General features: G+C 47.5%; 1 protein-coding gene across 7 annotated transcripts in view; it reads right to left on the bottom strand.

Annotated features, from left to right (window-relative positions):
* The window catches only part of ATP13A3 (ATPase 13A3), a 486,442-nt gene that overhangs the window by 382,098 nt on the left and 90,688 nt on the right, over positions 1 to 13,656 (bottom strand). For all 7 annotated transcript variants that reach the window (XM_086944284.1, XM_086944281.1, XM_086944283.1 and 4 more), the window contains 2 exons: positions 9,238 to 9,432; positions 5,071 to 5,141 (listed from right to left, as the gene is read on the bottom strand). In XM_086944284.1, coding sequence (XP_086800410.1) covers positions 5,071 to 5,141; positions 9,238 to 9,432 — 266 coding nt within the window. The remainder of the gene's footprint in view (positions 1 to 5,070; positions 5,142 to 9,237; positions 9,433 to 13,656) is intronic.

Here is a 13,656-nt window from a genome sequence, read left to right as displayed (position 1 = left end):
ATAGGTATAGGTTTAAAGTGGCAATGCTCTGAAGGGAGGAATGCGAGTTGGCGGGTGACGAAAGCAAGATGTGCCCTGGGGAAGGAGAGAGGTTCATGAGGGAGGAACAAAAAAGATGGCCTGCAAGAGAAATATGGTAAAACATATGGTAAAGGGGGGTGGTGGGAAGGAGCCAATAGGTAGTAAAGTGGAAGGGGCGGTGGGAACACACCATCCGTCCGCAGTGGACAGAGGTCTAGGTTTGCAAAACAGTTTCTCATACACGTGAATGCAGGAACTCCTTTGGAGGCGGAAAGATACAACCTAACAATACCAACAAAGGAGAGAGAGAAATACTCCGCTGGTCTGAGCAAAGATGTGATTGACAAAGACTCAAACCAAAGGCTTAAAGAGGCTGGGGGGGGGGGAAAGCCAATGGTTGACTAGCACTCAGCCAAAGCCCGCTCTAGGTATAGTAGCAAAAAGAGTGGACTATATTATCAAAACCCAAAGGCTAAGACTGAAAAGACAAAGTACCACCATGACACAGCATGGTGGTATGTACGTGCACATACAACTTCCTCAAACTCACCTTTACTTCTTTTCAATGTGAAGCACTGGACTTTAATTTCTCGTAAATTACCATTCAGGAAATTTTACTGCACAACTACAGAAGATGCAGAAAAGCCTTTATAAATAGTAAATGAAGCTGAAAAGAATTGCTCAAGAGCTTGGGGTTCTCTGTAGATTGGGGTTGTTGGCACTTCAGCCTAAAAAATCTAATATATGGAGAAGAGTACGGGCATGGACATATGAAATACCACGTAACCAAACATTTAAAACCTTATTTTATTAACTGAAGAACATGTACGCAGTCCAAGTTGTCCCATTCCAAATACTGCAGCTTTGGTAATCAACATTCTTCACAAAACACATGAGCAAAAGTTCAAAATTCCATCTGCAAACAGAGGCCCATTATTTGCTGAAAACCGACCAGTGCAGTTGCAAAACCCAATGCTTTAGGCAAAATTACTGTTCAGCAGCAAAAACCTTCTTCCCTAACCCCCTGCCTTCTCGCTAGCATTCTATACAATAGAGGGATACGCTTATTTTAGATAACGCATAGAACCAGTTAAAAGACAGAAGTTCAATTTTCTAAATTAGCACACATTCATCATTGTGATACAACCGACAATTTAGAACACAATGCCTTATTAACCATGCCACCTTTAAATAGTGGGACACACTAAAAGCCACCTTTCTAGATGTATCCATTATGTACAATTCCAAAATGGGTTTCAATGTACAACTTTACAAGTCCCCCCATCAAATGGCTCAAGAACATGACCCAAAGCACAGAATATAGCAAATAAAGTCACAAAGGATTAATTGCCTCCTCTAACTGATCAATGCAGTTAAGGTGGCGCGTGGATGAACCATAAGAAGCCCACCAAGAAGGGCAAATTACTTGAACCATTGCTCAAGACGGCTCGAGCTCACCTAGCAAAGCCTTGCATTTGGAAGTGTTCTTAAGCCTTAGGAACATGTCCGTCAAAGAGCCTTCGGTAGTATTTGTAACCACAAATTGACAGTGACATTCTCACAGCCCCAAATTTCAGGTCCATGAAGTGAAGTATTTTGCCATTTGGTATATACCTTCAGGGCAGGAGAAAGTACCCGACCACTTTTCCTGGCAAAGCGCCACGCTCCACTTGCGCACTCAGGCAGAAGATTCCTAGACATCATAATGTAATTTTTCCGTTTCAGGTCCACTGAAACTGGATATCCATGTATCAAAATCCTTAACTGGTGAATTATCCAATCTAAAGGTGTTCCTGAAGCCCTTCTGCTGCCTATTGTCATCAGCTTAGTTTTAGGGATATTGATGGCAAGCCCTTTTAATATATAAAATTTAAATATATCTATATGGTCCTGAAGCTTTGTAGGTGTCTTCGAAATCGATGGGCTTAATCTGCATGGACTGAGGTTGCTACTTTGGAGACATCTAACAATAGGGTGTTAACGGTACTGATGCTCACAAACTTGGCTAATATACAGAGAAGCAACGCAGCGGAATCAGTGACCAACTTTGACGCACACCCCTGGTCTCAGGGAATAGACTTCAATTTTCCTCAGATGGAACACAATGAACTGTGACAGTTCCCATGGTGCGGTAATACACAGACAATGTACTGAGCTGCAGAGATGCTCCTGAAGTCAGACAACAGGTCTACAATTACCAAGTACAAAAGTACTTTGAGTGTAACTCATTTCTCTGGGATAAGGTAGGACCTGAACAAATGTGCCACTGTACTTAGTCTTGTTCTAAAACTCTCCTACTAGTTGGAGCAAATGTTACTATCGTTAACGCAAGTTTCCAATCAGGTAAGGCGAATGCATGAAAAAATGCTTTGGGGCATTGTCTAAGAGGCTTATTTGGTAGTAATTATTGGTCTTGCAACCCTTCTCATGTAGAAGCACAATTTCAGCCCTTAACCAGGAATTGGGTAGTGTCGCCCTTCAGAATTGTACTGATTTGGAACCAAAACAATGCTGCCCTATAAAATAGGTTCAGATTTGTGTTTGTTTGCTGTGACAGTATTGGGGCCTAAGGATTTCCTGTTTGTTGCCTGCTGATTGCGGAGAGAACCTCCCGTAATGTGAAGGGTTCTAAAGATGAACAGTCAGCAGACAGCGTAAAATAAGGGGACCAATAGCCAGCCTGGTTTACAATCTCACAGTACAGGGACAAATAGTGTGCTACCTCATGGTCTTCTGTTAAATGCGTTTGTGGATTGGAAGTGGCATTTTACTACCATTTACTTGTATGTGCCAGTAGAGCTGCCTGTCCCCTGACCTGGCGGCCTTAAGCTGTGATATCTAGCTTTTTCCCACTGTCCCTTTTTCACGGGCATCACAGTTTTAGAATATCTCCCATGATCTACAATGCCCCTAGAGTCCTGCTCTTCATAGCCGTCACAAGGGACTGCTTATTCTACAATCGCTATTGAACAATGTGTACACTTTAGGCTTCAGTGGCCTCCTACTGGGGATGGGTTTAGTGAGATGCAAGGTGATGAGTTCACAGATGATTAAGCGCAATGCAATGAGTTTGTCTGAATCAAGAGTGGCATGGTTGGGGTATGTCAGTACAGTTGAGATGAGAGTTGCTCTAAAAGGGCGGCACACTTTACACGGTTCTTCACTCACTGTGACAAGTACAATATCACAACTCTCAACAAATGGTGACAGTTTTCTAAAAAACTTTAGTCAGAAGATGTAAAACTAGGGGGTAGTGAACAATTTCAGGGTGCTCCTCAACTATCACGTCAACCATCACGTCAACCATGAAGTTCCAGCTCAGAAGGCAGATATAATCAATTGTGCTTATCTTCAGACTGTGCATTATTGAAGGTATGTTTCCTATTGGTCAGTGACTGATCTGCCATTATACAGATGAAAACCATACAATAATGTTATCAAAGCAAGTCGATGACCAGCTCTTGAACGAAGGCTGATGTACCTACTTACATGTCGGGGAATAACAAACTATACATTCCCCCCGTGAGATAGCTATATGTCCTCTACTTGGTACGAAGGTTGTATTAAACTCGCCTGCAACTACTATCAGAGATATTTCTATGTTCTTGTTTTGCTTTTGGAGCTTGTTCACTGTGGTGTCTAGAAGGAAGTGAATGCAATTCAGTTGTATGCATTATTCCATTAGTGTGATCAGAGAATGTCAAACGCATGCTAGTTTTAAAAGTGAATAGCAAATGCTCCATGTCTGGATAGCCACTGTCAATTTACTTGATCCTACAGTTCAACGTGGACCCATGGAGTTAGTCCTCCCTTATTCCAAAAATGCTAAAAGATGTATACCTCGCCATATATATTGCATTTACCAGACAAGCTTCTTGAAACATGCAAAATGGTGTGGACCTGCAAGCAAAAATTCCATTGAATAATATATCAGCAACATTCTAATTGAAAACAAATTTAGATGTAGCTGGGTGACAGACTCCTCTTGGTGGCCAATGAGCGCCTTTAATAGGTTGACTCGAAGGGAGAATGACCAAATACCTGCTCTGGCAGGAGAGGGGACTTGATTTACAATGTTATATTCTTTTTTACTTCAGATACCCACATTTTAAAAGTATATTGCAGCATTTTTTTTAAACACCTCTTCCTTGTTTTTAAGAACCATGTCACTAGTACCGCTTGATGGCATTATTGGTACATGAAATAGTAACTTTTAATGCATCTTCTTGTCAGAAGTGTGCGCCATTGGTTCACATACGCTGGAGACGCAATCCATTTTGAGGATAAAAATCAACTTCAGTAATGATTCCCATTTAATGTTATTGTATGAAAGCATATCCCTCACAGAGATACTGATAGCTGGTAAAGTTGAGGTCTGTCTGGTCTTTAGTTGTAATGCCACCTAATACAAACCACTTTCTCCAATGTGGTGAAAATGTTATCAAAGAGGATATTACTTTTTAATGAACATCAAGTGACATTTTTGAACTAAGCCTTACCATGCATGCCAACACTTAACCAATTTCTTGTTGTGGCACAATACTTTGTTGCAGTACGGAGTTAGGTAATGCGGATGTTTAATCTGTTGCTGCTGGCTACTGTCACTTGGCACAGTAAATTTGAGGGACTTTGAATGAAAAAATGCATAATCTTTTTTAAATCGTTTGAAGCGGGCATTAGTAGGGAGAATGAGTAACTTGTGGGGATTCATTGAAAAATATGATTTGGGGACTTTGATGACTTATGACACGGTGTAATGAATGGTTTCCTGACCTATTAACTTCAACAAAAAGATGAGTGTTGGTAGAGCTGAAATGAGAGAAAATAGAGAATATCGTGATACAGAGAAGCCTAGCACCGGAATACAATCGAGAGTACATTTTGATTGCATTAGCAAATAACTTTACATCATTTTCGTCATCAGCGGACATGGCTGTCAAAGTAGATTGTGAGCATGACTTTACATTCAGGAATAACTAGTCCCTAAGCACCACACTTCACTATGAATAAGAGACTGAATGCGCTTAGGTGTTAATCAGACATGGTTACCTTAAAAAGTCAAACGTTTGTTCCAGGTCATTCCAGAAGTATGTCACGCTGTGGTGTGTGAAATAACGAACCTGTAAAGCAAACATTTAACAAGTCACATACATGCAGAGCAAATATACTTGTATACAGAATACATATTTGTCCAAATAATCAAACTATATTCATATACTAACAAGCACTCCTAATACCATGTATGCAGGGCAGGCGGCAGCCTGGAAACACTCGGGTGTTATGGTGTAATGGTATGGTAGGCTTAAGTAAGCTATATTTTTACTAGTCGCACATTATTTCCTTTCACAGTAAGGTAGTGAAAGGGCTCATACTTTGCCAGCAAAGAATTCTTCTGCCAAGACTAACAAAATGCCTAACTACAAAGTTCCTCAGAGATCAAGCACTCCTTTGCAGTAGAAACATGTAAATGATTTAGCTTAGTTGGACGTTGATACTTCTATTTGGATGCAAATTTGCCGTTTGGACTCACTAAGCACAGTAGTATATCAATCAATCCGAACCAGAACAGCCATTCCATTATTGGATGTCCACTTCACTAACCAGAAAGTAGGGGCCTTTTAATAGCAACAAACAACAACAAGCATTTACAATGCAACGGTTTCGCCTTTGCAAAAGTTAGAGCTATTGGCATTGTAAATGACAACATTTTTATTTATGTGTTGATTTTGAAAACAGATAAATAAATGGCATTGTCATTTACATTGCCAACAGCGTAATCTCTCGCAAATGTAAGATCTATTGTACTAAACACACACACACACACCCAGAGCCAGCCACACACACACACCCAGAGCCAGCCACACACACACACCCAGAGCCACACACACACCCACACACCCAGAGCCACACACACACCCACACACCCAGAGCCACACACACACCCAGAGCCACACACACACCCACACACCCAGAGCCACACACACACACACACCCAGAGCCACACACACCCAGAGCCACACACACCCACACACCCAGAGCCACACACACCCAGAGCCACACACGCCCACACACCCAGAGCCACACACACACACACACACACACACCCAGAGCCACACACACCCACACCCAGAGCCACACACACCCAGAGCCACACACACCCACACCCAGAGCCACACACACCCACACCCAGAGCCACACACACCCACACCCAGAGCCACACACACACACCCAGAGCCACACACACACACCCATAGCCACACACACACACACACACCCAAGGCCACACACACACACACCCAAGGCCACACACACCCACACACCCAGAGCCACACACCCAGAGCCACACACACCCACACACCCAGAGCTACACACACTCACACACCTAGGAGAGCAAGCACAGCGAGGGGGCAGGGAAGCAAGCAAGCACAGCGAGGGGGCAGGGAAGCAAGCAAGCACAGCGAGGGGGCAGGGAAGCAAGCAAGCACAGCGAGGGGGCAGGGAAGCAAGCAAGCACAGCGAGGGGGCAGGGAAGCAAGCAAGCACAGCGAGGAGGCAGGGAAGCATGCAAGCACAGCGAGGGGGCAGGGAAGCAAGCAAGCACAGCGAGGGGGCAGGGAAGCAAGCAAGCACAGCAAGGGGGCAGGGAAGCAAGCAAGCACAGCGAGGGGGCAGGGAACCAAGCAAGCACAGCGAGGGGGCAGGGAAGCAAGCAAGCACAGCGAGGAGGCAGGGAAGCAAGCAAGAACAGCGAGGGGGCAGGGAAGCAAGCACAGCGAGGGGGCAGGGAAGCAAGCACAGCGAGGGGGCAGGGCAGCAAGCACAGCGAGGGGGCAGGGCAGCAAGCACAGCGAGGGGGCAGGGAAGCAAGCACAGCGAGGGGGTAGGGAAGCAAGCACAGCGACGACAAGTCGGGTGGCACACTATGTTAAGGCAAATGTTTATCGTATATGTTTTTAAGCCACGCCCTTAATTACACTGGCCACGCCCCTTGTAGAGACCCTCCAGTTTTTCGTCCCAGTTAAAGCCCTACTGCTCCCTACGTGTTCCTCCATACACGGCGAACCCTCCCCATGGTCCACACATCTCCCCATATCTAAGCAGTGATCTTCGGTGCCCTTCACCCCTCCTCCTTGTGCTCCTCGCGCCGTGCTGGCAAAGAAACGTCATCATATTTGTTGCTATAGTTCGGTGCCTTTTAAAGGCTGGGGTGTCTGAGGTGTCGACGGGCACCCCTGGCAGTACCAGCGCCCCGGCCCTGCTGGCCTTAATGGTGCGTTCCTGCCTGGCTGACTCTGAACAGCTCCTTAATGTTTTTAGAGGCAGCGCCGCGGCCCGTCCCTAAAGCGCCACTGCGGTCTCATTTGCATGTAAACTACCCGTGAGGCTCTGCGCAACGAGGACCGCGCCCGATTTCCATATAACCTACCGCTGCCAGCCTCGGCAATTAATTCTTGTTTCTTAATTGGGAACAATTCTTCTTTCTAATGGCGTAAGGTTGGAGGAGGCCTGACGGATGCCGGCGTGGACTGCAGCAAGCCACGTCCACCCAGTGTGACTCTGACCTGGGCGTGTCGCCCTTCGAGCACTCACCACTCCGGACCCCACTGTTCTCAAGGTCACCAGAGCAAGGGTCTGCCACAGGTCCACCCCACACCTAAAGACTCCTTAATATTGACCCGACCCTGGCGCGTGGCACCGCACCGGACCTGTATACTGCAGTGTACCACGTGGTAGCATGCCGCCGAGGACACAATGCTATACTCCTGCGTTGTGCTTTAAAACCCCAGTGCATTCTGGGGCTTATAGTACTGGTTCAGTTCCATTGCTCCAAAAGAACTCAACTCACCCGCCTGTAAAGAATGATTTGTAAAAGAAAAGCCCAGGACTCTGGCATTGCGTCCTTGAGAAGGCGTCCTCGGGACCCCTATCTGCCCTTGTGCGACAGGCAGGGCGCCTGGAATCGCAGATTTATGTAGGGCTCCAACATGTCTAGAAAGGATCTTTCCACCCTGAGGTGTTGCCTCCCTCTTGCGTTGATCAGTGCTTCGATATGAGGATGGGCACTGAAGCTGTTACCTGAGCGTTCACTTCGATTCAATTGCTTTCTGCTCCACATGACTGGAGACGAGGCTCTGCCCTCCTCCTTGAGGCATTAAAAGCCCAGTACAACAAGAAAGCACTGTGGAGCTTCTCAAGTAAGCTACTGCCCGGCCGCCATCTTCGGAGCAATGACCAAAGCAAACATAAAAAAAAAAGAAAAAAAAAACACCGCCCACCGCCGCAATGACGTTCTACAAGGGGCGGAGAGGGGAAAAAAAAAAAAAAATCAATCGCCAGAACACCCACGAATCACCTCAGACAATGACGGACAGATCTCTCTTCCAATGGCTAGCCTCCATTTATGGAGCTAGCCAATGGAAGTCAGAGGCGGGACAAAGCCACATACTGTTCCAACATAAGATTTCGCCTGCGCGAACGCTGCTGCGCAGCGGACGCCAGGCGAAACCTAAAAAGGAAGGCTGAAGCAAACCAACCCCATTGTGGCCTGTTTCTGTTTGAATTTACGGGCCAGTGCACAATATAAAGTAGATAAAGCAGGAGATCTCCAACTTGGTCTATGAGGGGAGCAACTTCTGATCAACACACGGAGCGACTCATGAATATTATCGCTGTTACAATATGACCATGAGCAATAATATTCCAATGTTGTGCTCCCATACAACAGGAATGCAGATCCTCCCTACCCATTGCATCCCCGCACTCTAGCAACTCCACTCTTGTTCTTTCAGTCAATATTTCATGGTCAGGTATTCATTTACACTGTGGGATTCACAGAGCCAGTACAGCAACATGACCAATCCCTATGGAACTTAGCGAGCAGAGACAGGTGGTCATGTTACAGTTCGCCCCACTCTCACAGGCGGTCACAGTATGTGTGTTTAGCAGTTACTGTGGAGACCTGCAATTGAGTTGGCGGTCCAAGGGTCTGAAAACAAGCTGCACTATCTCCTTCAATGTGCCCATACCCCCTCTATGACTTACAGGGCTAATAGCTGGCAAGATAAGGATAGCTTCTGAGCTAGTAGTTGGTGACCCCTGAGATAAACCATCTAACAACACATTCATTCTGAGTAAAGAAAAAAAAAAGGTTTACTAGTTCCTGAAAAGAGCCATCTTATCTTATATTTAGAACCATATGGAGAACGTCGCCAGTACCTCCTGCATTGGAACGTCGGGCTGTTTCTTTGAGTTATCTTCACCCTCTTCGTGCAAGCTCTCTGGCAAATGAACAGCATGGCCATTTGAAACTTTGCTTTCTTGTGGTTCTTCTGGAAGAAGACACTGAAAGGGATTTTTTCCTCTATACATAAGAACACGGACCTTCGCACAAAACCATCTCTGGAATTCATCCTAAACAAGGAAAAGATATCAACAAATTAGAAATGAATGTTATAAACAATTAAAAATTCTATGAAGTCCTACTCAAGAAGGTAATTTAGTTTACTTTTTTTTTTAAACAACCTAATTAATTAAAATTGATATCTGGACTAAAACTACACACTATGGTTTCATTAGAGAGGTGAGGTCTGAAATACAGCAGTTTCCTTCATTTCTTCAAAGCTGTCATATGGCCTAACTACCATCCAAGCCAAGGCCTTAACTGATATCTGTACCAGGAAGGCAAGTTTCATCCAACATACCACAGTTTAATCCAGCAGCTATCTGCATATATACAGTGTCACATATTGCAATCTACAGAACAAGCACAACCTTTTGCAGCACATTTGGAGACAGAATATATCAAAAAGACTGATGCGTGTGAGCTTATGATGCAAATGGCAGGCTGAATAAATAAAATGCAGCGATGATCTTTCATCTTGCACTCTTATTAAAAACTAGTGGCATGATCCCCGAAGTAAAAAGAATCGAATGAGAACATCTCACTGCAGCTCGGCAAAATTACCCTGTATATTCGTGAAATTGCCACTAAGTGATGTCAAGCTGAAAAGGACAGACTCGTAGGCATCTTCCAAGAGGCATCGCATTTGCCTAGAAATTGGGAGTTGGGTTAGTGAACTCTTGGCGACCAAAAGGAGGAGACAGAAAGAGGCTCACTAAGTGTAAGTGAAATGAATCGAAATTTGCCTAGCTTACGTAACGGTAAGTTTCAATTCTATTAAGGACACGGAGGCGAGGATTATGCTATATCTTCCTTCGCTTTATTAACATAAAGAAACCACAGCAGCTTAGGAAAAGATATAATAAGAACAAAAATGCTTTAAACATAAAGCATTGACGTAATGTTCAACAAAAAATCAACAACAACTCCCAAGAGTCTCTTTGTTATAATCATAGTCCACAGTCCTTTGTCACTGTTCATCATCCCTATATAACCGGACTTCCCATCATCTTCCTCCTCTTTCTTCGCGCAGATCACGCTAAGCCTCATTGGTCCTGTTTAGCCCCGTCGTTGCCTGCCAAAAAAGGAACAGCATCAGCGAGGTGGCCCAGGAAAAAGTTACAACAAGGCGAGGAGCATTCAGTGAACAACACAGTACAGACAACGTAAAGGAAAACGCTTTACTTACTGCCATACGGGTGGGTAGAGACACCACCGTAGTCCGGGTGGGATAATCCTCGCCTCCGTGTCCTTAATAGAATTGAAACTTACCGTTACGTAAGCTAGGCAAATTTCGATTCTATGTCAGGACCGGAGGCTTCAGATTATGCTAGTTTAAAGCTTACTTACCACCAACTGAGCTAAATCCACCACTGGCTTAAAATAAAACCTCTTGAAGGTGGAATCCGAGGACCAGTCCGCCGCTCGCATAAGGTCCTCCAGACGAGCACCCACCGAGAATGCCTTAGAGGCCATGGCCCCCCTGGCGGAGTGTGCTCCAAAGAGAGAAGTATTGATGCCCGCTTCTTGCATGACCCAACGCACCCACCTAGCGATAGTGGGGGAGGAGACAGCTTTGTGTGGCTTCCGCAGGGCAATCAACAACTGACGCTCGCCCGGAGGGCGAAGATCCAATGTCAGGTCCTCATATGCTTTGAGGCATTGCACAACACACAACTTAGGAGTGTCAGTAAAGGCTGGATAAGAAATGGAACGCGACGACGTCTTAGTGCGTCGACCCACCGTAAAAGTAACCCCCTCCGGGGAAAAAATGCGTGCAGAAACATCCAGCGCGCGCACGTCCGAGACGCGCCTACAAGAGACCAGACATAACAACATGGCTAATTTCGCCGAAAGCTCTTTCAGAGACAGATAAGAATTCGCTGGCCACGATAGGAACAGGTTCAGGACCAAATTGACGTCCCAAAGGACGGAGTACCTGGGCTCTGGCGGCAGCGCGAGGCGAACCGCTCGCAGAAGCCGGCACACAAAAGGGTGTTCCCCTACCGGATGGCCATCGATGTTATCATGGCCCGCAGAAATCGCCGACCGGATAGCATTGATCGTTCTATACGCCAAACCCTTGTCGGCCAAATGAGCCAGGAAATTCAGCACGGGAACAAGGCCGGCGACCATGGGATCCAAATCCCTTCGTAAACACCAACGCATCCACTTAAGCCAAGCGGATCTGTAACGCTTCGTCGTACTATCGGCCCATGCCTTGGAGAGCAAGTGCTCAGCTGACCCCGAAAGGCCCGGGAGCGTCCAGCGTCTCCTGAGAGCCTCCACGCCACGAGGCGGAGAGTGTTCTGCATGACGAGAGGGTGAGGTTCCCGATCCGGGCTCGTCAGGAGCAGAGGAAACAGGGGGAGTAGGATTGGAAAATCCCAGGAAAGTTCCAGAAGAACCGGAAACCATACTTGAGACCTCCACAGCGGTGTAACCAACACCAGGTCCGCACCCTGGCGGCGTATTTGAGCCGCCGTTCGCATGATCATGGAGAACGGGGGAAACGCAAACGGCTGTTCCCGACTCCAATCCTGCAAGAACGCGTCCGTGGCCTCCGCCAGAGGGTCCGGCCTCCAGCTGTAAAACCGCGGCAGCTGGTGGTCGAGACGGGACACGAAGAGGTCCACCGAGAAGGGGCCCCAAAGGGAGTGTAGCCACCGGAAGACTCCCGGATCCAGTTTCCACTGGCTGGCATCCCTGAGATGTCGAGAGTGCCAATCCGCTAACTGATTGGACTGGCCTGGCAGATACTCCGCCGTCACCGCAATGTGACGAGACAGGCAATAATCCCAGAAGTCCTTCGCTAAATCCGCCAAGGCGCGGGACCGAGGACCTCCCAGGTGGTTCACATATCGGACCGCCGAAACATTGTCCATCCGGAGCAGGAAACAAGCCTTGACCGAATCTTTGGTCCAACAGCGAACCGCGAAGGAGCCCGCAAGGAGCTCCAAACAATTGATATGCAATTGTTGTTCTTCTGACGACCAGGCGCCGCCGGTGGAAAAATCCCCGCACCGGGCGCCCCAGCCCGACCTGCTGGCGTCGGACTCTATGATCAAGTCCGGAGCCGACCCGAAGATCGCTCGCCCATTCCATGCCTCCATGTGAGACAGCCACCATGACATCTCCTCCTTCACTTCGTCTGTGAGGGGAACCCACTGGTCGTAACACATCCCACGGCGCAAATGCTGTGCCTTCAGGCGCTGAAGAGCCCTGTAGTGCAGCGGGCCTGGGAAAATCGCCTGGATGGAGGACGATAGAAGGCCCACCACTTTGGCGACATGGCGCAGTGACGTACGATCCCTCGCGATCGTCTGCCGAAGCAGGTGTCGTATCTTTGCGACCTTCCGACCCGGTAGGCTCAAGACCGCCTGTACCGAGTCCACCACGAAACCTAAAAAGGTGATCTGCTGAGTGGGAACCAAGACCGACTTGGAGCCGTTTACAACGAACCCCAGTCTCTGAAGCAGGCCGACAGCTTGACGCAGCTGTCCCGCCAGCACCTCTGGGGACTGTCCCATGAGGAGGATGTCGTCTAGGTATACTATCATACGGACCCCCTGGCTTCTGAGAAACTCCACCACCGGGTGAAGGACCTTCGTGAAGCACCACGGGGCCGAAGAAAGACCGAACGGCAGGGCGGTGAATTCGAACACCTTGCCGTCCCACAGGAATTGTAGGAAACGACGATGAGGGGGGTGGATGGGAACGACCAAGTAGGCATCCTTGAGATCCAGTCGCACCATCCAATCCCGAGGGAGGAGCACGTCCCGAAGGAGGTGGATCCCCTCCATCTTGAAGTGACGGTAGACCAACCACCCATTGAATTCCTTGAGGTTGATCACAGGCCTCTTGCCCCCATCCGTCTTGTCTACCAAGAAGACGTTGCTGAGGAACCCATGCGAGTGGCGCGTTGATAGGCGGATGGCTCCCTTGCGCAGCAAGTCCGAGACCTCCCCGTCTATCAATCGCGCGTCGGAATCTGAGAAAACCATTGGGCGCGGGGGCCTCACCTGAGTTGGCTGGTCGTGAAACTCTATATGGAAACCTCTCACAGTTTGCAAAACCCAAGCATCGGCAGTGAGCAACTCCCACTCCCCGTAAAAGCTTGCCAGCCGCCCCCCAATCGGAACTTGATCCAAGCAAAGTACACTTACCGGGGGCATGTCCTTGTCCGGACTTCTTTTGGAATCCTCTTCCACCATAGCGTTGTCCCCTCGTGGGGT

Source organism: Lissotriton vulgaris, chromosome 11, assembly GCF_964263255.1.
Source record: "Lissotriton vulgaris chromosome 11, aLisVul1.2, whole genome shotgun sequence".
Lineage (NCBI taxonomy): Eukaryota > Metazoa > Chordata > Amphibia > Caudata > Salamandridae > Lissotriton > Lissotriton vulgaris.
This window is presented reverse-complemented; position numbering and strand designations above follow the sequence as displayed.